The 25,440-nt window shown below is 33.9% G+C and overlaps 1 protein-coding gene and 1 long non-coding RNA gene across 2 annotated transcripts; one reads left to right on the forward strand and one right to left on the reverse strand.

The window, feature by feature from the left end:
• Window positions 1–1,882: 1,882 nt before the first annotated feature.
• LOC119643761 lies at window positions 1,883–5,502 on the forward strand. Its single transcript, XR_005248423.1, has 6 exons — window positions 1,883–2,206; window positions 3,884–4,060; window positions 4,136–4,184; window positions 4,241–4,395; window positions 4,584–5,131; window positions 5,224–5,502. It is a non-coding gene; the product is annotated as an uncharacterized LOC119643761 (long non-coding RNA).
• Window positions 5,503–13,632: 8,130 nt separating this feature from the next.
• On the reverse strand, window positions 13,633–23,304 carry LOC119643763 (sodium- and chloride-dependent GABA transporter 1). The gene is made up of 9 exons (XM_038043227.1): window positions 22,761–23,304; window positions 20,500–20,764; window positions 20,336–20,437; window positions 19,838–20,286; window positions 17,245–17,348; window positions 16,817–17,186; window positions 16,558–16,761; window positions 16,323–16,490; window positions 13,633–14,182 (listed from the first exon to the last, which is right to left on the reverse strand). Exons 1-9 carry the CDS (start codon window positions 22,968–22,970, stop codon window positions 14,084–14,086), a joined length of 1,971 nt encoding a protein of 656 aa, XP_037899155.1. The 5' UTR covers window positions 22,971–23,304; the 3' UTR covers window positions 13,633–14,083.
• Window positions 23,305–25,440: the final 2,136 nt, after the last annotated feature.

The raw sequence follows: 25,440 nt of genomic DNA on the forward strand, positions 1-25,440 counted from the left end.
TCGAGTGCAAAGGGTTAATTTTCTTTTCAAGCTTTGTGTGGTAATTGATAGGCTTCTTTGACTATAATGTCGCTTATTTATTTATTTTTTTTTCCTTAATGTCTTTTTCGTGTTTGCTGGTTGAAATTTTTTAGTTTGTATGACATAATTCTGTATGAATTTCACTTTGGTGCGCAAGATATTATTAATTTTCAGGAAAAAACCTTTGCAATAAAATTTTTGTTTATTTTTTTTTTTTTCAAGTGGACAGTAATAAAACATCGAATAGCATAAATGTACGAATAGCAGTCTCTTCAATAAAATACAATACAGTAAAAGCTCCTTATTGGCGCTTCCCTTATTCGCGGATGAAAAAAATGCGATTAATTCCCATATTCGCGGCTATAAATTTCTTTATTCGCGATTTTTGAGAATGTAAACAAACAGAATGAAAGGAACCTTATTACTCAATGAATAAACTGTTGTTGCGAAAATCCCAAATCTAGTTCATTTCAGCTAAGTAATTTCCCCAAATAACAAATTGCCTAAAGAGGGAAAAACTAAATGCACAATCGCATTCGATTAAATTGATTTTTTTTTATTTTGTCACTTAGGAACGTATCCCCTATAATCCCATATAAATTACCATTCCGTATTCGCGGCATTTTTATGGAACGTATCCTCCGTCAATAAGGAGGTTTTACTATATACATATTTTTTTTTTTTTATCAATATTTCTTTCCATAGTCAAAAAAGCGACTCCATGTTTTCTTTTATGCAAAAACATTTGCCATATACATATTTCAAAAAAGACTGTTCCTGCATTAAACCTAAATTTTCAATTTTGCGCTATTGGAGCGAATTTTAAAGAGTTCTATATAAATTTGATATTTCATATACTGTTAAATAATTAAATTTTACGTATTTCGCACAATTTGCAATAAATTTACATTTTATTTATTTAGTTTCTTTTTTTCTGGAACATTTTTTCTTTAGAACTTTTCACGAGTAACTTCTTTTTCTATCCTCCTGCGAACCTTCCTCTCCTGGTGTTTGCTGAAGAAAAAAAAGACCAACCACAAACACAAGCCAAATCCCGCAAACACAAGTCAGATCCCCTACCTTAAATTTGTACGCGGACGTTACACCTTTTTTACATGTGTAATAATCAGTAAATTATTGCCGCTATTTATTCTGTAAAAAAAAAATAACCGATTACGAGAGCTTGGACTTAATATTTACACACCCATCAAAATTGTAGAGAGTTCATACATCTTTCCATCAAAACACAAACAAAACTTATATGTTTATCTGAAATGTGTTAATTGATGTATAAACTGGAAGGAGAAGAGAATACAAGAATTAAGTGTCTTAAGTAATGAACTGTACAGAGTGTTTGCTGATAATTTGAAGTTTTGAAATGGAACAAAGTAATACAGCAAAAGTAACAAAAATAAGTTTGAAGAAATGTAAAATTATAACCAATCTTACATGAGAATCCCGTGAACGCTCTCCTGCTTATTTAATATTCACCTACATTTTACCATTTTTCGCACATCATGAAAACAACAGTTAATTACTACATATATCTTGTGCTTAAATCTCTCAAAAACCTCAAAGCAAAATTAATATTGATCAACTTAACGATTTTAAAGAATAACAAAAATAAGAGATTATTCAACAACAAGAACCACATTGAAGCCATGTATCTTACTTAAGCATTCTAACCCATACGAAATGCTGTTTGTTTGATTTAATAGCGTGTGCTAGTAGCGTGCAAATATACAAACATCAAGGCAACATTGAGGTGAGTGTGTTCGTTTAATGGCCGGTAATATATTGATGATGTAAAATCTGAGAAGCTGTTAACTAAATATATAATTTTGCCTAAATTTCTTCGTACTGAAAAACAAAAGTAAACGTATTTATAATTTGGTGAACATAGTGAAAGCTCTCCAAGAAAACAAAACTACAAACAAGTAACGATAGAAAAACTGATTTAAAATCCAGTATAATCAACTATAGACACTGTGTAAATCATGCTTTTATATAAAATTAAGTCAACTTAAACTACAGCAACAAACTCCTCAATTAAACCGTACAACTTTGGGCAGCAGAAATATTTTCGTAACTTCATAAGCAACGTCCATCAAAGGGCAGCTAGAAATAATCTACGACACGTTTTGGTCCTTTGATTTACTCTTCCGATATTTGTTCATACTATATTGTAAGTTAATGTACATTTTATAACTGTTTACTATTTTATTATACATTTTGATTTTTTGTAGTTAATGTTGAGATAGCTATTAGCAATGACGTTATAATTAAATTTTTTATAAATAATTAATAAAATCATGATATCTCGTAAGTTTCGTCTGCGTCATTGTTTTTCATAGGGCTTTCAATACGTGTACTTTTTACCGGATTGGCGGTCGGATAAACATAAATTGCAACTCCACCATCATAACTTAAACGATCAACTCGATACCGTGCATAGCCATTTATATTAAAAACTGTGTTCTTAACATAATGGTTAATCTAGATTTCAGAGATACATATTACATCGGTAATTGAATAATGAAACATATATTGAAACTCGTCTGTTTTACAGTTTAACTTTTGCACATTAATGCGAGAAATTTTTGTCTTCTTTCTTGCTTAGCCAAGACGCGTACCATACAATGAGAATTGTCCCTGGAACTGCCTACATTACTATATCTAATAATCATTCAAAAAGGTGCAAAGTAACTCAATTAAGCAAGCAACTTTATAAATAAATTTTGGTTGTCTATTCTTTTTGTTTATTTTGTTGGCTGACAGCGCAAAAACTTTGGAAACATGTCTATAAATATACGAATAGACACAATAAAATACGTAGTACAATATGATAGAAGTTCGAGCCAAAAATTGGTATTATATATATGACCAGTTTCGTTTTCCTTCTGTTGTAGCTGTGATTAATATTGTAATTATTGTTATTGCTGTAGCTAAGTTTATATTAATATTTGCTTATATTGTCGTATTCTTTACCGTTGAAAGTATATTTTACAATTTAGGTTTCGGGTTGTGTTATAGTTAAGGTTAAGAGGTTGTTACTTGTATGTGCTTATCCCTATCAAGTTTCTTGATATGGACAATCTCCCAACTAACACGTACAGTTTGAATTTTATTATGCTCTTCTAGCCTGTAGGCGTTTGACAAGAATGGTTAGGCCTTCACTAATATAAAATTTAGCATCAACGGCTAACCCAATGTGCTTCAATTTCATTTGAGCCTTATTGTTGGGCTCAAAGCAGAAATTTACTTCATTAAGTAATTTTTTTCGTATCACGTATTTACTTCAATAATTATGGGTGCGTCCCAATTGTTGTTATTACTACTTATACGATAAATACCCATTTCAATTTTATAAGTTCTTTATCATTTTCATTTTTAATGCACAATGTGACTACAATAAATAAATCACACACAACCATTACGTTATCTGTTCTTAAAAGATTTTCCTCATAAATGCAGAACTTTTTCTTCAGTGTCTCAATATCTCAAATATCTCTTTGGAACCATTGTTCTCTTTTTCATCTCGTCAATGTGGTTTTTAAAAGAATTCACAATCCGTTTTATCGTTAATTGTATGTAGTGCATACAATTCAATTAGTCTAGATTTTAATTCAGTTTGTTTCTCAAATCAAGTATCGATGAATTTTCATAGCGATGAAGAATCGTAGGAAGCGAGAGTAGTAGTTTCGCGGAAGAGAGAGACTGATACTGTCAATTATAATCACTAACTTATTTTGCTTATTTGTGCTGTGTTAATTATTGAAGATTTTCTCAAAGTCTACAAGTGATTAATATTTTCAAAACGTTGAAAATACAATTTTTTAACTTTTCTAAACTAAACTCGTAGCAATTGCAAAGCGCCATAAAACAAAACTTGACCGTATCGTTCAATGTGGTGAGAAAGCGTTGCGAAGCTTACACGCATAGCAGACGAGACGGTTAAAGACGCACTTAAGTTTGACGCTCTGTTCAAATCTTTCATAAGCGATGCGTTTTTGTTCACTAGTGGAGGAACATATGAGTAGTGAGTAAATTCTTAACGTACAAGTTTCTGTTGGTTTTTAATAGCTTTTTACGTGTTTATAACCGACAATGTAAGAAATCTTTTGTCTGAGGATGATATGCGAAGCATAGTTAAGGAATGCGAGGTACAACATATACGTTATTCGTTATTTAAAAGATTTAACATTTGGTTTTTTGCTAGGTCCAAGTAGCAAGAAGAAAACCAAAGAAAGAAGACGCGATCAGGTACTCTTGATTTGCCTCGAATATAAATCGACAATGAGAAACGTTTACAAGAGGAGCCACAACAATTAACGAGGGAACAAAACCAAGTGTTAAAGAAGAAAATTGAGCAAGGTAAGTCATTCAATCCCACATTACTATAGCGGAAGGAGAAGAGGAACGATTAGTTTCTTCGCCAAATCCCATGCGATTTCTAATACCATCTGAATTTATGGTTCTATTCCAATTTTTTTTAGAATATGATCAAATTAATTTTATTTCAGTTTTTTTCCTTTTTCTAATTTTTCCATTTCTTTATGTAGATGAAGTTCGAAATTCCCGGTTTATGTTAAAGAACTTTGAACAGTGAAACGAGTAACTTTTTTTTATGTATTGTTTATGTATGTATAGATTTATTTCTGTTATGAAATATATTATGAAAACAAAAATAACAAAATTCGTGGTAATGAATATTTAAACTGAACATCCTGAAGCTGCATTATTATATACGTTCTCCTTAAAGCATCGATCTTATCTTGATCCATGGAGTATGCATTTAAAAGCCGCTTGTCACAGTTCTCATAACAATTTACTGTCGCGAACGTCAGTCGTCTTTAATCAAATGGTATAAAATAGTGTTTTGGAGTATTCTGCCTAATATTAATATATTGATTGAAACTAAACGATTATTTTTTAAGAATACCTTATCTTTAGTAGATTAAGTATAGGCTAAGCTGGCGAGATATGGCTTATATATCCAGTTTAACGGTAGTATACAACTTCAGTGCTTATTCAGATGCTTTTTCAGTGCGATCAGATTTAAGTGCTTGGCTTCGGATTTTAAGCCAATAAAAATTTAAATATAAAGTTGGTAAGTAAAATAATTTATTTTTTTATTCTTTACGCGATTTGAATACCAAGTGAATGAGTAATATGTTTTTGTTTTTATTTTTTCCACTATAGCATTATCGATTCATCGTATTCTACTTATTATTCACTTATTAACCACTTAGGCTAAGTTTACATTTTCTTATATTTCTACATAACCTAAACCTAGTTATGACCCAGTTAAGTTAACCTACTTTAGTTATAATCCACATTAAATGTACTGCCCTAATTAAGATAACTTGCGTCTGTGAAATTTTAGTTATAACCTAGTTTGAAAGTTAACGATTTGCTTAAGTTAGAACAAAAATTTATTATATAAGACACTGACCACATTTCAGTTAAAAGAGCAATATATTATAGAAGTCAATAAACAAAATGTGAAAGTAATTATCAAACGGAATATATATTTGAGTTTCACTACACTACTACAATTGTTTTTAATTATAAATGGAATTCTGAACCATAGCAATACTAACGGCAAATCTACTCTATTAAGTCTTCGTCTAATTTGACAGATTTGACAGGGTGCGTTCAACAGCTTCTGTGTATATATGAAGCAAAAAACGAAAACAGCCGAACAATATAGAATACCTGCTTCATACCTAAAATAGAAGGATCTAAAAAGCGAAACAACAAACCAATTTTCAGATACGCGGTTACCACAACTATTCAAGGAAGTGTACATAGTGTACATAGTCTAGAGAGAGCTACAACCAATGTCGAAACTGCCAATTATTCGGGCATGGCGAACGGTCTTGGCGCATAAAGCCGAAATGTGCTGTTTGCACTGGGAAACATCAGACTGCTGACATAGTGAGGGGTGCAAATCATGATGGGAATTATTTCTCCGCAGACAGCGCATGTTCAATTAATTTCTTCATCTACAAATAGTAGACAAACTGAATAATAGAAACTCTGCCCAAAGATCAGGATCCCCAAATAACCGTTGTTCGGGTCATTTCTACATGAAGCGAAATAATTTGATGTTTCAAGTAATACATTATACGACTAGTGCAAGACGTGATAGCAGCAACTCAGATCATGTTAACACTGCAATGAATGTGCAACATAGACTATCATTGCTTCAGTGCTTAATGGTAATGTTGATATTTTCACAGAAAATAAAATCGCTTAGCCTGTTATTAATGTTATTAATAATGTTAAGACATGTAAAGCAAAGCAGGAACATTGTGCAGCAAGAAAGCGATTAGCTATTAAATATTTAGATTCAAATGGATATAATTATGCTTAAAGTCATTTTTTGGAACCGCCGTACTGTCCGCATAAAATCTATTGAAGTTTACGTTCTTTTAATCAACAAAAGTGTTGATATATGTCTAGTTTGTCAAATTTAGTTAAAATATTTCCAAAAATTTCTTCATCCGAATTGGATTTATATATCGCATGACGTAAAGCACCAGTTAAGTTGAGAACTTGCAATCTTGATCCACATTTCCGTCATTTCAGTATCGAGGTAATAGACTTTTTTTACGTAGTGAAGACAGGCTTTTGCAGAGAGAGATCTAGAAATTCATAAAGTCTCTTGTGACTAGACTCAATCTCAGTTCATGTCTCAGAAGAATTAAATGTTCATTGGATATGAATGATATCGAAAATAAAGCTTTCAAATGTATTTTTCATGAAAGGATCGGATTTCTTACTTCATGCATTAAAGTCCAATATTTTTGAGACATTTGAAAATCAGCTGTTCCCATTTCTAAACTAGGGAAACCACCAAATGATGTTAACACTTGTCGACCCATTAGTCCCTTCAGCTGCATAAGTAAGATCTTTAGTAAAGGCAAATTATTAGAAACAATTTCTGAAGAAAATATTATTCCAAACAAACAGTTTGATTTTAGAAGTCAATATCATAGTACACACCAGCTAGTACGCACCTTTCGCCACTGTATTATCAAATTTGAAGCTAAGCAATCCACTAGCTAAGCCTTTGTTTACGTTGAAAAAGACTTTCATGCTTGTTAGCATAATTCGATCATCATCCACTCATGGAAAACTAAGGCTTTCCTCAGGCCTAGAAACTATAATTTACCAAAATGTTATCAGCCTAAACCCAAAAATTCGTTCTACTTACCAAAATTCAGTTAGGACGGAGTTTTCCTACTTCATTTTCACTTATTTTAATTTAAAGTCTGACCTGCATTCGTCGAAACTTTATCACAATTCTTCCCTAAGATTTTCAGAATCGATTAGATCACAATGGTGGTGATGCTTTAATAGCCATATCAACTATGTTTCTGTCCTACTCATTTGAATCTCCTACTCCTCCCGACCTTAAATTTATTGTTACTCTATTGCCATTCTACTTATAAGTAACATATTGCACTTATTTGTGATGTGGCCGAAACGTCAATGGCCACTGATACGGTCATAGTTTTGGGAGACTTTCATTTGAGACAAGTCGCTTGGTGGTTGCAGTCATAATTTAGTCGGTATGGTCCTCACTTCAACTCTAAAAGAGCTACGGTGTTTTGATCGAAGCCAATCGAAGTACAATCGTACTTGTAATGGTAATGGCATACTGCTAAATCTTTGCTTTCTCAAGTTCCTGGCGTAGTTGTAAAGTTCTGTCCACCTTCTTTTAGGTTTCCTGAGAATCCTTATCATCCAAAAATTTTCACATTCTTTCATTACACGCAGAGTAGCCCGTTGAATTAACTTTAACATGTCAAATCCGACTTTCTCAAATATTCAATATGATTTTAATAAGGCCAATATTTTTCTACTTAGATCTCATTCAAACTGTCTTTTGTGAACTTTGCGTTATTATTCAATTCTTTTCAAAATAAAGTTCGTACCACTGAATGGTGATTTTTAGAATAGTCTAGGTTTTATTTGCAATTCTTAGAAAATCTATTTACAGATTATATGCAAGAAATTATATTAACAATGTTTTAATTTTCGTTCAGGTCTTGTCCGTTCAAATATTGCAACACAACTCTCTCGACGAAGTTTCGACTTACTTTTGGAGTCAATCGATTGATTTTGCCTTGCGCAAATTTTCGGCTTATATACGCGTAAATCCGCTTTTCCGCTATATTTCTGCTATATTTCTGCCTTTGTTGAATAGTTCCTACAAAATTTTCTAGCCATTGACTCCGATTTAACTGATAATTATCCATACCACATCACAATCTTGATTTCGATTCCGAACTTGAAGATTGTAGAAAATGACATGTGACAAAGTATATAGTTGTGCGTCTGGGTCTGATCGTGTATACTCAAATCATGCTTTAGCGAACTAAGTGATCCTATCTCAAAGATTTGTAATAATTCTATGAAATCAGGTGTTATACCTATGTATTGAAATAGTAGTTTCCTTATTCCACTTTGCAAATATGAAAACAGACATCCCGTGGATAAGTATAGAGGCATTGTTAAGTTGAGTTCAGCAGTTACTTAAGGTCCTTCTTACTCATTACATACCCCAATGCTTTTTAGTCCTAAATATTTTTTAAGGTTTGTCAACTCCGAAAGAAAAGTCTACATATATCCCTCGCATGCTTCTTTCAATGGCTCTGAGTATTTTGGTCATATTGAAACCTCAAACCTGTTTGCTGAATACCTCAGACGAAATTTTTAACTGCTGATTCCGATTTACCTGTCAACTGTTATCCACATCCGGTAAATAACTCGGTTTCGATTCTTAACTTGGTCGTTTCAGAAAACGACATTTTACATAATTGTGCATGCCTGAGCCTGATGTCATTCCATCATAACTTATTGATCTTTAAAGTCCATGCCTTTGGCTTGCCTTTCTACTTAGCGAAATGGATTTATTAAATTTATACGGTAATGATCTCCCTTCGGTGATTACATCCAACCAAATCTTATTGAGATAAAGTATGCTTTAATGGGAGCATAGATGTGCCGAAACTCTCACCTCCCAGTGGTGATCCCCGGGCAACGGTTTCGGCCGGCTAAGAAGAGTTTAAGGTTTTGGGCTAGTACCTCGGCGACGAGTTTCTGAGAGATGGTGGAGGGGTTGGCTGGAAGATGAGCTCTTCACTCAATACCTGGTTACTTGAGAAAGGCTTTTTCCCCTTTTGCCTTACTTTTACTTTTGAACATATGTCACGGATACCTGCGGGTAATGATGGTAATTGATCAAAGGCGCCGTGGAAGCCTTATGGCGGAAGCGAGCGCAATTTTTACCCTTTTTGAACGCATATCGTTGATAAATTTGTGAGTCCTGACTGCTTGGGTGCGGCCCTTCGGGGAATACTAGTGGTGGTTGTGGTTGGCAAGTTCCTAGCCAAAGTGGAACAGTCGAGTGCAGCTAGGCCTCACCACTGACCAGAGTGGGGTTTATTGTTCCATACACAATAAACCGTTCTGGACTCTGGTGATGTTTAGGTCCCTACTCTGTGAGGATTGTCTAACTCGCCAGGGGGCGTAGTACGCTTAAAGTGGGTTGGGCCACCGTGGGGTTAAGCCTTTCAGGCAGGAACCCACGGTAAGCCCTTGCTACAAATTCTGTACGCTGATGGTTTCCGTTGGGAAAACAGTTCGAAAGGCAGAACGACCTTTGAATTTATCCGTGATGTCTCGTACATGGAAAAACATCCAGATTTTAGTTTTAGACTTCATCCGGGATTTCTGCTTAATGCATATCTGCATAAGAGAGGTCTGTCGGGAACTAGGGCTTGCCTACGTGGCTTGTTCGAAGATTGGTTACACGTTTTCTGTAAATGCTCCAAGTATTCGGATTTTAGAGACTTGGAAGCAATGTGTATACGACAGACGGGTGAGAACTTTGACCTTAGTCTGGCCCTCTCTACTTCTGAGACGGGGGCAGCTCTAGGAGCGTATGCTGCGCAGGCATTCATCAGACGCAGCGCCGAGAGACTTGATCTGGACAACTCTGTCTGATCCTCGTCCGTGCTCTTCTTGTACGGTGACAATGACTGAAAAAGAGGGGGTTAGGAACTGCATGGAGTTCTTAAGTCTTACCAGAGACTTCCTCTTTCTGGTTGGTGATGTGGGGAAATCCATTTCCACGTGTCCCATACATCGCTATTGTTGTACACTCGGTCTTCGGACTCTGTCCACAATTATCTTTCCTAAGAGGTTGAGATAGGCCTCGCTCCGCCCAGTGAGAATACCATGCCTATGCGCATGGTATAGACTGCTTTCCTTCAGATGACTATCTCATGCCGAGTGCGGATCTTATGGGGCCTAGAAAGTCCGACCGGAGACTTTTATAAATTATTTCTAAATTTTTTTTCTCAATTCCGGTACCACGGGCGTCAGGAGCGCCCAAAGCACTTCCTCCTGCTTTGGCCTGACAACGGAAACGGCCCATAGCGGGAGTTTCGTGGTGGCTGTGGTTGGCCAAAAAATCGCGGGAAGAGCCTCTTGCTCGGTGTGGAGTTGCATCGCAACCCGTTGCGAGGATTATTAACCTCGGGGAGTTCGAGTGTTTCACGTTCCGTGTGCGATCGGGCACCGTGGCGTTAAACCTTCACGGTAGTGTACTCACGTTAAACCCTCAGAGACATCTGTACGCTGATGGTAAATTAAAATGAATTTGAATTGAAATTAAAAGGTTTTTTGGTCCTATTGCCTTTGTATGCGCCGCTAAAGCGCATATTACAGTTTTATAAATCCTTGAAAATAATATGGGTTAACTATATATATGAACGATATAAAATGGATTTGACGGTAGGCTTTTCTTGCCCTTTTGCTTATTTTACACTTTAAATTATATATTCACGGATGTCTGCGGCTAATGGTGGTAATTGATCAACTGTGCGCTTTGTAGAAACTACGGTGGAACGAACGCCTTTTCCCGTTTGAACGCAGAAAGTTGATCAATTTGTGAGCCCTGACTGCTTGGGTACGGCCCTTCGGGGAATATTTGTGGTAGTCGTGGTTTTCACACGTTCCAAGCCAAAATGGAACAAATCGAGGTGCGGATAGGCCTCAATACTGACCAAAGCTGGTTCATTGAGCCATACACAATAAACAATCTGGACTATGGTGCTGCTTTGACCCCTATTTTGTAGGGATTGTCTAATTCGCTAGAGAGCGTGGGTTACTCTTAAATAATCCGCGTGGCTTGGGCCACCGTGGGGTTAAGCCATTAAGGCAGGTACCCACGTGAAACCCATGTCGCAATCTGTACGCTGATGATTTATACAATTATATTCCTTTTCGTTGCAATCGCACTCGTATTAGTTTCAAACTAACTTAAATGATTTGGTTATATGGTGCTCACTACTGAGTATTTCATCGATTCGCAAAAATTAGGAAGTGTAGTGCAGGGGTTGTATTCGACCAAAGACGTATCAATTTGTACAATGGGCTTTTTTATATAAACCCAGGTCGGTAATCCAAGGATTACGCAAAGGATTAACTTTCTGATATATTATTTATTCCTACAGGTTTTCCACAAGAACTCATTTTGGGTTAAATTTTGTATTCGATTGCCTTTTCTTCTAGATCTTAATGATTGTTATTTAATATACAATCTATGTTACAAGCCAAGCTGTGATATTCAACTTTAATTGGAAGTTTTTATTTGTAAATTTTCCTTCGTTGTGTACATCATGTACGTTCTATGAATTCTAATATTCTTTATTTTTGGATTTATAATGACACAGAGTTAGAGAAATATGTATTATTTTAAGTATGTAAATACTTCAAGCGAATTTACTCTTTCGACAATATAACTAACTTTGAACACTGAACTCGAGAACCGTTAACCGGCCCCTGGATTCAGTGTACCAAACAATGTATCCAATTCTAGTAACTATTGATTTAACCATAGAATTCAGTGCTTTTTTGATTAATAATTATCTCCTATGCCCCTATGTGGTACAGCGTCTATAAAGTTCATGTAGATATATGTAACGCCGAGAAGAATAGGCCCTGCAGAAGAAGATACACCCACCTATTTTTACATAGAACGCCTTTCATTCTTTTCCTAAACTTGTTTATCTGTCCGTTTTTCCTTTTATCTGATGTTCGTCCATCTCTTGCTCAATCCACCGTTCGTAATTAATGAACTCTTTTGATGAAATTTCCACCCGCAGGAGTTTTGGATCAAGGACAAACCCCGTTGAAAACAGATTAAAGCGGATCACTTTTTCAACTGCTTTCTTTATAACGCCTTTTTTTTTTGAAAAGTCGTGCTATGCAAAAATCGATAAACAATAGTATAGCGGGGCATTCTAAATTGATATGAAGATTTTTAGAATGCTTAAAAATGTCTAATTTTCAATACTTTATGATAAAAATAATTGAATAATGGTAGTTTGTTACAAAAAATAATATTACCGAATTTGGCTCACATGGATTTAATTTTTTTATCCCAGCTTTTATAACGGTTCTTATAAGCCTTTGTGTAGCAAAAATCTCCAATTTTTGATATTTTATAATTAAACTCGTTTCAAGTAAGCCTATTAAACATATAAGGATAGTAATGAAAAATAAACTCTTCTATGCCAAAAAGTCTAATATTTAATATTTTATAAATAAATTTGAATCATATGAACCGTATTCCATATATATGAATTTTCGTGAAAAGTAAGCGCTTATGTCACAACAAACTGTGACTTGTAATGATTAATGACCAAAACATGTCAATAAAAAATACAATCTTTAACACGTAAACTGCCTTTGGTAAACTTGGATTATCTCCGCTGACGTTTTCGGCATGCTTCAATAAAGGGCTTTCATGAAAGTATGCCTTTACATAACTAGAAAGTAACATGTTTGATGTATTACCACGAAAATAAACGAGTAATTATGTTAAGCGATATATTTTTATTTGTTTTTATTGTGGAGTTGTCAATGTATGCAAAATATATTTATTTGGAATGTAATCTTTATCGCAACAATATTAATGAATTAAAAAGAACATTGATATCAATATTGTAAGCAATTAAGTAATATTATGTTTTTTAATGGGGCTTTATAAATTTTCAAAAATAAGAATATTCTTAAAAGCATACAGGAAAATATTAGGTGAGCAAATTAAATTGTATCAGGTGAAAGAAATTTGAATGTAACCAAGGCGCTTTTAACAAAGTTAATTTCACGAAAAACTCCAAATTTAAGAAAACGCTAAAATCTATTCACTATGCGGTAGTAAATTTACGTTCAAGCTTCTAAAAATCTTAATCACATTCCGGGGATTAAAACATTGCATTCTTTTGTAACTTTTTACACATATTTATTTATTTATATACGTCTTTAATTGCATTTTCAGTTTATAATTTATAATAAGCCGAGCACATAAATTTTTAAAGAATTATTTGTACGTAACAGCTGTTGTAGTAAGAGCCCAAAAATAAATTACATATATATATCTTGTAGAATTTCAAAATAGGCATGCGCTAGTAATGAATGTATGTATATGTATGCAAGGAGAAAGAAATAAAAAAATTAAATGTGTTGTAAATAAATACTGTAAGAAAATCAGTACTTTATAGCTAATAACATTAATAGCGAGAATAGTTTTTCAATCAAGCGAGAATGTCTTTAATATTACCAAAGTTCGAAAAATTAAAATTTGACCGGTAATAGCAATACAACTTACATGAGTACTTTAGCAATGTAAAAAGAATTTATAGTTAGGTAAGATTAGATTATAGTTGTAAAGTACTATATATGTGAAGGTTGGAAACTGTTAACTAGTATTGAAAATGCTACTTGCAAAAAATATTTGGACTTACAAAAAGGGAATGAAAATTATATAAATATGTAGACTTTCATATGAGTCGACCAAGACAGGCATCTCAAATGCAGAGTTTGTAAGAAAATATGAAACCGTTATTCTTAGAAAACTAATGTATACGTTACCATACAAATAAATTTAAAAAAAAAAAAATATTAAAAATAAAATAAAAAATATGTAATCAAAGAACCGATGCAAAAAAATGTTTCAGTTTGCGCTTCAAACAGTTTTCTACAGACTATAAATTTCTGCTTGTTTGGTGGTCTCTTGTTGCATCTTCTCACGTAAACTTTTTACGTCTTCATCTATTCTTACGATTGTCCGGATTTTCTAAAATAAATAAAATTTCAAGAGCTTTTTAAGCATAGTCCAATACATGTACAAAGCTTAGGGCGAGATTTGGGGTAAGTAAAGATATAAATCTTTTACCATATCAGTATACTTAGCATAAATGCGTCAACGGAAGCTGTATTACCTTTATCATTTTATCCAAACTCTTACAATTAAACTCTAGTCACTTTATACAATAAAGACTTTCTGTATTTTTTGTTTTTTTTTTTTTTGGTTTTACGTCAGTTAACAAAAATAAGATGTCCAAAGTCTTTTTACGCAGTTTTTATTGTTATCACAAATATTTGAAGAAATTGAATATGTTTTCAGTAGTCCGCTTTCAACTAAATGAAGTGAACTTTTTGATTACGCTTTGCTCCTTTGATTCCATCAAACTACGTCCCCGGACTGGTTTTTTGGCTTTGAAAAATTGCCAAAAGCAAACGTAGTATTACTAAATTCATATGAATTTGTAACACAATTTTGTGATTTTAACTTCAGATATTACTTTATCTTCAAACTTGACCGTAAATGGACCTTTATTTCGAACTTTTGCAAAATATGCATATCTTAAGGGATCATTTAAAAATGTAATCTCTTACCGGAAGGGATCAAAGTCAGGTTATAAGACGTTATACTTGCTTTCGTAAGAAGCTTAGATATTAAGTAAGATTTTAGTTATTATTAATTTTATCAGCCTATTTTTCATATACATATCGTGATTACTAGTATATGACACCAATTTACAAGATTCCTTTTGTTAAGTTTGTAGAACCTTCGAAATTTATTAGACCAAGTATGAAGAGATGTTTTTTTTTGGGCGCTGCTTTAAAATGTCTGACTTTTCTCTATTCGTAACTAAAACTCTTCTCACTGTACCTTAATTTTTCATTACTTCCCAGTTTCACTCCCGTAAATGTGTTGCGCCGATTAACGAAGAAATCTACAATAGTGACAAATATTTTGATTATAGTTATCTTCATAACCAATATCACTTTTCCTTTTCTTGACTGAATGCAAATTTTCCGCTGAAAGGTAAGCGACTGTTTTCAGACTATCAAGATAAACACCGTTTTGTTGCATATCGTCATAAGAATGGAAGCGCTACTCACTCAGATATTAGGTCATTTGAATTAATTGATCAGGTATAAGAATAGCGAGTGAACATAGCGGGGCTGTTTGCAATATAGGCCGTTACTGCTGAAAAATCAGTCTACAAAGCTTTATCGCACATGGCCACTTGTCCTTTATTGATCGGCATAATTGGACCCGACATGTCGATGTTGGCAGACATGATGAATAAATTTTGGAAAACTTACTGGAGTTTTCGTATCAGATATACTATGGCACCTACAGCTTTGATGAGACCACGCTAGGGTAATACTTGGGTTACAGAAGTTGACAGCTGCTTAAGTTACAATTTAGTAAAGTTTGGAAGGTCGTACATCCACTTAGTAGTCAATTTTCATTTTAATTCTACATGTTTTATCAAAATAATTTCAGATTCGAAGACCAATTAAACAAGCGTAAATATGATACGAACCGATTTATGTTTTCATGTTTTAATTCTTTATATTTCCCACGTCATTTAAAACCAAGCAAAAAGCTTATTCATGTGTTAAGAAACAAAGAACAGGCTTAGGTTGTATTGCCGGCGAACTTTTTCAAGGAATAGATCTACAATTTTCACCTCCTATATTAATTTTTGTGAATTTGGTTAACTTCACAAATGCGTCTTTTAATGCGTGAAGTATTCGAAGTTATTGTCGGAAATATATATATGCAATGACAAGTAAAAGTGTCAAAGTCATACAGATAGAGAAGGTTTCATGACTAAAACGAGAAAACAAGTTAAAAATTGCATATATTTTTTGACACTGCAAAGCAAACAAAATATGAAAGGCGTGCAAATACAGAAAAAAACTGGTCATTCCACAAAGACTTTACATTAAAATTTCTTGCATGTGATTGCTATAAAAAAGAAGCGACAACTCTTGATTTAAATTCGCAAGATCTTCTCATTAAGGGGCTTCTTTCAAAAAAGTAATTCGAATCTGCAACCCAATAGCTATTAATAGAAAGTATCTCGAATTTAGGAGCTATAATAGTGATAAGATGCATCTTTTATAAGTAGGCTTACCGAAGCAGTGTCCCCTGGAGTCACTTTCCAAAGCCAAACCATATATCCAGGTATGTAGAGCATGGATGACAAAGCAGTGAAAATACCAAAAGCGTGTGCCCACCATGGATAGTTATAATCCAGGTACTTAACCGGTGTAAATTGGACAATATTAAAGAAGAATACACCCTACATAAAAAAAAGATGAATATACGACATAATTGCAGCTGTATGCTGAAATCCAAAGCGATTTTACCACACATATGAATGGGGTCGTAATGCACCAGCAAAATTTCCACCAAACCATAGGGTAATAACCAATCATATCTTTGATGCCATCATAAAAACGGTCGACGCCGTAACACCAAGATATTGAAATACACTCAAAAAATATCAGCCAAAGGAGGCAATAACCACTAACAGCGTAGGAGTCAAGTATCTGGAAAACGTACATGCCACCCTGAAACAATTATAATAAGAAATATTACTTTCAAAAGCTAAATACATAAACTTACCTGAGATATACACGACAAACCTACTAAGTAGCTAAGGACGCAAACCACTGCTATAAAAATTTCCTTACGCTTTCGCAATAATTGTGGCCATTCATCAATGATGGCCGTGATAAAACCTTCCATTGTGCAAAACTGAGAGTCCAAGCCGATAAGCAAAAGCATGAAGAAAAAAAGACAAGACCAAAGCGAAGCACCCGGTAACTGTAAAACAGCAGAGGGATACACTAAAAAGGCCAAACCCGGACCAGAAGCGGCTACTTGGGATATTGGCCTTTGTTGTTCATGTGCCATAAAGCCAACCACCGAAAATATGACAAACCCAGCGAACATACTCGTAGAGGAATTCACAGAACAAACAATTAGCGCGTCTCTGAAAAGAAGTTTATACGAAATATACCTAAGACTTCATTGATGCATGTTTGACTTACTTGTACACATTATTAGTAAATTTGTTATAACTGCCTAGAGCCACTAACGTTCCTAGCCCCAAGCCATAAGAAAAGAATATTTGCGTGACTGCGTCGATCCATACCTAAAAATAAGTGATATTAGATAATGAAACATATTTTAGTGCATTTATATCAAAAGTATATACGTGTGTATTTTTATACATAATATTATTTTGTGTTCTTAAAATATATATATATTTGGTAGCGTACTGTAACGGTTTTGCAGGAGCAACTTATTTAATTAAGCAATTTTTTGTTACCACTTTTTCAACTAAATGCGTTTTCATTTTATTTATAAGGATATTTTTGTTATGAAAAGTTTTAAAAGGTTTTGTAGTTGTTATTGTGGGTTTGTGGGTTCTAAAAGCACACAAACTATTTTCAATCCTTTCGTGACGGTTAAAAATTAAATCGATCTCTTATAAACGTGTCACGAAGCTGATCAGAAGCCTTCCTACATTCACATTCGAGATGGTAATAATAAATATTGATGTCAAGTTAGCAGCTGATACCTGTTATGCATTGTTCCTCATATTTTTTTGCTAATAAAAATACATAAGAAATGTTTAGATTTAAGTCACTATCATCCTTCGCCTCTTATGGTACAGCATACATTGTGTTTGTATGACTGTATATAGTTCCGAGAAAAGTTTACGACAGGTGCGTATTTTATTATACCCGTTGATTCGTAACCATTTTCTGACGCGATTGAAGGTTGTCTGTCTATCTTACGCCTGTTCACGTATTTTGGTGCTCAATAGACAATACTAGTTTTTGAGGAATTTTGACCAAAGTTGCTAGACTCACGTGGTTTGACCGAAAGACAAACGTTATGTAAGCTGCTTTGGATCGGACCATTGTTTAAGATCATACCTCACATACGATATTATTTCGAAAAATCCGTCATGCAAAAATTAATTTCCAATATTCAAAATGTATCAACCAAAATCTCCGAGTAATAGCACTTAGGCATTTTAAATTCCAAAGAAAAGTAAGCCGTTGTTTAGCCAAAACATTGAATTTCTAAGTTATTACAAAGAAAATTTGTTCATAACAATAATTTGATATAAAAATTTATTGCATCAAGCTCAAATTAGGTAGTTCTATCTCTAAGAACACATCCGTTAAAAAGGGTACAATGCATGTAGCAGGCACTTGCTCGCATCTTTTCGCATTTTCTTTGATGTTATGGCACCTTATTACAAGTGCAAGATTCAGTAGAGCAAATATGCAAGCAAGCGGGTTGAACATGCGTAACTTCTCGCAAAAAAACCAGCCAAAATAAAGCCAACAATGGTTTAGTTTAGCTAAGCGATTTTCAAATGTTGAGTGGTCGAGTTGGTTTCTTGTCAATCCTCGTGAATCAGAACCAATTTAATTGTATGTGAATATTTTGGGAAAACGCCTAAGGGAAAAATAGAAAAGCTTTATTCTTAGCTATAAACATTTAGTTTGAAGTTTAGTTTATTATAGAAACAATACAAAGACATTAACTATTTACACATTTATTTGTGAGTATTACGTATTCAATTAAACCTACATCATTAATCATGCAAAGCAATACAATGCTGGAACTCACTTTATGTGTATTATGTACATAGCGAAGAACGATCTATAAGTAGAAATCTCCGATTATAAAATTTGTATATATAAGAATATACAAAACATTGGAACGTTGTAATTTTCGACTTTTCGTTTGTGATGGTTTTACGTTTGTATTTTGCGCGGATTTTTAGCAAGCCATACTAACATACTATTATACAGGTAAGAGGACGTGGACTCAACGGAGCGACATATGTACCTAATGTTAAAAGAACATACTCAGGAGGGCAACCAGTAAACGGATATTGGACATGTAATGCACGAATACGCGACATAGGGCGGACGCGTATATGTTTTTCAACTATCCTTTTACTTCATTTCTTTTCCTCTTTAACTTTGTAATATTGGCTTGGTTAGGCAGCTGTGAACTTTACTAGTTTTTGCCATCTGTCAATACTGAAGTCAGCAAAGATAACAAAGTCTAATATTTAGTTCTTCATGATGAAAATGCATCAAAAATAGTAAGATCATTGACAAGAAAGTCAATTTTTTTTTGTTGGTAAATTTAGCTCACATTAGTGAGGTTCTCTTTCTTATATTAGCTCTTACAACACGTATGTAGACGGAAACGATAAGTAGTTTGTACTTTTTTGTAATGAAAATATATGAAGAATTCAAACTGCGGCTACGCGTAAATTGACCATAAAGCTGTTCTAGGCTTCGCAATGCTATTTCAGTATTGGGACCAAGAAGGAAACAACCGATATTCATAATCATCGAAACCTAAAACAAAGGATCCTCAGTTTTTGTGAAGTCTTTAAAAAAGGCGATCTCTGTCTGAAACTGCTAGTCATCTTATGAATATACATGTCTTTACCAATGTCTTTCCAATACATACTCGGTTATAATAAAAATGTAAATAGTCACAGCAGGTAGTTAGCGGATAAAATCACGATTTCGATTAGTGAGGGGGATATTATACCAGCTTGTTATGAAGGTTACAAATACAAAGTGCATTAAAAATACGTACCTCGGATTCTGTCAGTTTGCTAAAATTGGGTATTACGTAAAACTTGATGCCTTCAAAAGCTCCCGGTAAAGTAATGCCTCGTATCAGAAGTATCGTAAGCAGCACGTAAGGAAATAAAGCTGTAAAATACACTACTTTGCCAGTCCATTTGACTCCTTTCCATATACAAAAATAGCATACAATCCAGACTAATAATAACGTTCCAGCTAATTCGTAACGTATGTTACCAATTTCTTCTATACCGCTAGATATTTGTAGTGCTCTTCTCTCCCAAAACTCTTTAACCGGATCGGTTAATTCCGATGCAGTTATATTTCCCGTCACTAATGAGCAAATTTTTGTTGTAGACTTGTTTATCATTTCATCCCAACACAAGAGATCTTTGCGTGCATATGGATTAACACAATTTTCCGTATTCCAAGAATTATTACATGATCTCCAGGGCACATCTAAATTATAATACAATATTACCTTTTTCGATTCATCTAGGGATCTCACCTGAACGCATTGACATAAAGAAATAAAATACGGCCCACGCTAAAATTACGATGTAATAAACGTTCATCCAACATGACATCACGGCAGCTGCGTAACCAATACCTGGTTTGTAAGAAAAAATTCTTACATTTTATGTACAAGGGAGAAATATTCATATACAAAACCCTTAAAAATGGGAGCAATTTTAAATACGCCTAGACCACCAATTGTCAGCATTTGGCCAAGCGCCAACTCCATAAAGAACATTGGTATTCCTGCTAGAATAAGTGTCATAAAGTAAGGCAGTAAAAATGCCCCACCACCATTTTTGTAACATAAATAGGGAAAACGCCATACATTGCCTAAGCCGATAGCTAGGCCGACCACTGACAGTATAAAATCTAGTTTCGACGACCACGAGCCACGTTCGTTTTCTAACGATATTTGATTCTGTTGTGTCGGGAGAAAGAAATTGGAAAAAGACGATAACAATATTTAGTCCAAACGAAATGCTATTGACTTAAGAAATGATGGCATATACGTGCATGTCCATGTACACTTTCGTGCGAAAACTAAATTTATATGCCTATTAACGAACCTCAAAGAACTGTCCTTTCCAGCAAGGGTATAAGCTTACCGATAAACGTAAGGACGATACAAGAAAAGTATTTAGATCTGTACGTTTGTGATAGGGCTAATTAACGTCGAAAGCCTCTTATTATTCTTACAATCCTCCTACTGTAGGCCTCAGTTTCTTTTGAAACTAAATCTATTTACTTTTAAGTAAGCTTTTAGTTTCACAGCTCAACTTTTAGACCTTCGACAAGTCTGCAAAACGGAGAAGCAGCTATAGATAAACCGAGCTTCGATTTTTGTACAAACAGAAAACAAAAAGTACTATATAAATGCCCGCTAACCATCGTGATAAAACCGTACATTATTTTTCTGTGCATTATAAACTTTGGTCCAAACTATAACCAAGGCACGTTTTTCATCCGCGTAAGTCTTTTATACTATAAACAACCGGAAAATTTTCATTAAAATAGCTTTAGCTAATTAACTTAGAGTGGATTCTTCAGCTCAACTACGACTTCGCCAGATTCCTTAAGATAGATTTCTTAATTATTTCTAGCTTTCATAGATGTTAGGGTGATTCGAACGGATGAAGGAAACATGATCCAGATACTTATGATAATTGATAATATTTTCTATCGACTATCCCGTAAATAAATGCTTAATAGACTTCGGGTTAGGGATATAAGGGAAATAAAGATTCTGGTTTCCTCAAGCCGTCATGCGTAGCTAGGGGAGGGAACGTGTCTAATCCTAATACTGTGTTATTTGCGACTATTAAAATTTTCTCCGTATTAGTTCGGCCTTATGGTAACTCGATCAAACCATTTGAAGAACACATTTATCTGCAGATTTGCACCGTTTTCTTGTGATTGACTGTTCTAGTTCATCGATTGTCTTACAGTTATCTCTGCTACTTTACAACATATGAAAACTAAAAGTAATCGATTCTGTCTTTGACAGACGGAGTAAAAGCGGCAATTTTAAACATAAAATCGTCGAAGAACGAGAATGATAGATAGCACATATATCAGAAATATCTTTAAAAAAAAATCCTATGATGCAGTAAGCCGCGTATTTTCGTTAAGTTAATATAAAAAATTTTAGTTAATAGAAGTTTGCCTTTTTTGGATGGAAAATGGAAATTTTTTATTCTAGTATTCACCAATCGCATAAAAATCAAAATTTTCAGAATGCCATAGAAGCTGCGTTAGTTGATTTCTTTTCTTTTTCTACATTTAAATACGCAGTATTTACATCCCAGCTACGTTTAGCTACGTTTGTTTTCGAAACTATGGTTTTCGATCGGAACCATTACTAATGTACATTATCAACTGATAGAATACAAATTTCAACTGTAATTACCTAATAACATTTTTTAGTGAAACCCATTGCTCGTTGTATCGGATTTACTGTTTTATTGTTTCGAAAAAAATTGTGTTTCAATCAAGTCGGCGCTATATTTTATATTCCTCTTAGTTAATTCATTGCGATAAGAATTAATATTTTGTACTAGCATATACGGACACAAGTTAGCCCATATTTTCCTGTATTGAAAATAAACTTTCATAATGTCGCTTACCTACGATACAAACAAGGTAACATTAACACATTAAGAAATAGGACCAATTAAATTTAAGAGTAAAAATAATTTCACGGAATTTTTCCTTTTTTGTTTGAAATCCCAAATTTTACTGGAGGAGGAAACAATTTGTTTATACGCCATTTACTGTTTCAGATAGAAAGATAAAAGTACATTGAGTCAAAAAATCTTGCTAAGCACGCAAAAACACATATAGATATTTTCAAAACGTACATAAGAAGGTTACAAAGCTAAAAATGTTTCCCTGTACATATTTTAAATTGATTTTACCTTAGAGGGTGTCGCCATTGTTGCTGTTTTACTTGTAATAATAACCGAGAGCGGAGTTCTCTCTCTGGTTAATAAAGTTTCTATTTCCAAATTCTGTTGCCGACTATTGTTGCCCGTATTTGCTCGGGCAACATAACCGCTGCTTAGTAAATCACCATCATCTTCTTCCCTATTACTAACATCTTCGGTCACGGAAATACTATTAGACATATCACTTTATATTACGTTTCTGCTGTAATTTTTTTAGGTTTTACGGTGTGCTTCTCTCACAGAAATCAGTAAAATAGACTTGGAAGATTAAGCTAAGGCTTGTTAGAAGCAAAGTAAATTTTTAAAATTCTTACTCAACACTCTCGGTTTTTTCCTAACTTTTAAGCATTTTTCTTTTTATGTTTTTCCGAGTAAAAATGTGAGTTTACTGGATTGCTATCGTCATTCTGAATTGTTACTTCCAAAAATTGTACAACTATCGAAAGTAAAGTACTTAGAAGGAAAAACCGATCTCTACTGATGAGCAGTCTATTTGCAACTGACTCAAACTAGGTGACTGACAATGCATGTTTAAAACAAATTTATTTAATCATCTCATTACATATAATTGAATCTTTTTTCTCATTACATCCACACACATTAGCATTAATTTATCATTAAACGAATCAGCAACAAATCGACTGTCCAAATGATTGACTGGCCGATTGTTTTCTTTTCAACAATAATGACGACTGGGCAATTTGCTGTCCCTTAGTAGTAAGAGTTCACGCAGGCATTATGCAATTGTCAGATAACCAAGAAAGTAGTTATTGATTTCTGTTACATATGTCGCAACTTGGGATGCTGATTAACTCAAAATGTTATACAGTGAAAAAACTTGCTATTTGTTACTTAAATAACCAATCAACTTTCTATCTACTATAAAAATTAAGCTAATTGCACGTGTGCGTTTCTTTTTCAGCTCTCTATACTATTTCAAATTATTGATATGAACGAAAACATTTCCGAAACATTTGGTATATTATAGGGATAAATTAAAACTGTTTGTGAAGGAGGTGAAAACTTTTTAAGGTACCTTGTTTATATCTTAGCAGTATCTCAGTACCATACTAGTGTAATAGAAAATAATATTCGATGAGTTTATATCTCCAATACCACACGCCAGCGTTCCCCTTCTACAATATACAGCTGCTTGTGGTATTGCATATAGGTTCTTATAATTCCAGGGGTGACTATTTTTTTTTTTTTTTTGATAATATGTTACTCATCTGGTACATCAATTTTATTTTGTTAAATTACTTTTTAACACTTGTAATACGATTTTAGCAGCAGAACGTTGAATATATCCTTATGTTGAACTTCTTATCATTTAAGATAAATGTATAGAGGAATTCCAGTTGTAAGTACCTTTTCAATCACGCATACTTTCAATTTTAATTTAAATTCAATTCAGACACCGATTTTCGGTTCCATCTAAGACACCGTGGACGTCTGTCGCCTTGAAATATATTCAGGCGCGCAATCAAATTAGTTTATCGTTAGACTTCATGCACAAAAATTAGTTAAGACACTGCTCTAAAGTTTTATTATTATATTTCAAATTTTGTAAATTGAAGAACTTTACAGCAGTAAAACTTTGAAGAACTATATAGGTTTAGACACGCATAATGACGGTTGAATAAAATGAAGTTTACCATGCCGTTTTACTACATTTATTTAATTGCTTATATGACTGTTTGACAGAGCCAAGCAGGCCTCTTTATTAAGGGAATACAGAGCGCTTATTATATTACAGTAATATGTAGTAATATTGGTGAAGAACTATGTTTGCACATGTAAATTTGCAGTTTGTGACGGTTCAAGATATGAAAATCAAGACATATGTTGATAGTCATAAAGGTAAAAAAAAAAAGATGTACAATATTCAAAAAGTTATCAGTTTAAATTGCATCTTCAATTCTCAAAAATACCACAGCTTACTGAAAGCAGCTTAGAAAATCCATAACATAAATTAATGAATCCAGGCATTGACAGCAGAGAAAGCAAAAGCTTATCGGATTCATCAAATTCTAATATCTTACTATGCCCGATTACACTCCAATACAACCAGACACAAGCAACCACGTTGCGTGCCAAGAATGAGGGTTTTGCACCTTTAGGTTCAGCTTTATTCACATTCTTTTTACGCACTCTTTTATCGCTCGCCATCAATTGTTCCAAAAACTGTCCTGTACATTTTTTCTTTTCACCCAGCCTTAGGTAAAAAGTTCTAGTTGGGTTTTGCTCAGGTTTTATTTCCGCAGCAATGTCATAAGATGAAATGTGCCTACTTTTAAAAAATTTCATCGAACTTATTGACTGTTCTTCCACCAGAACGCGGCAGGTGGAAATGAGTAATCCCATCGGATTTTGCTGGTTTTGCTAAAGTATCATCTTCATAATCACCACCAATTTTTTACTTCTCTGAGCGATGTTATAAGGGCATTTTTTAAAAATTTTGCTTGATTTTTAAAATGCAGCTGCTTTGCTTTGTTTCGAATTAAGAAATGTCTTCAAACTTTGTGGATGAGCTTCCACTTTATAAAAATTCTCTTTTTACTTTACGCCGTAGCACATAAAAAATGTTTGAATATATTCGAATTTGATTAAGAAATGCTTATGACTAAGTCAGCACGTCTGGAAAAATTGT

Source organism: Glossina fuscipes, unplaced genomic scaffold, assembly GCF_014805625.2.
Source record: "Glossina fuscipes isolate IAEA_lab_2018 unplaced genomic scaffold, Yale_Gfus_2 61594, whole genome shotgun sequence".
Classification (NCBI taxonomy): domain Eukaryota; kingdom Metazoa; phylum Arthropoda; class Insecta; order Diptera; family Glossinidae; genus Glossina; species Glossina fuscipes.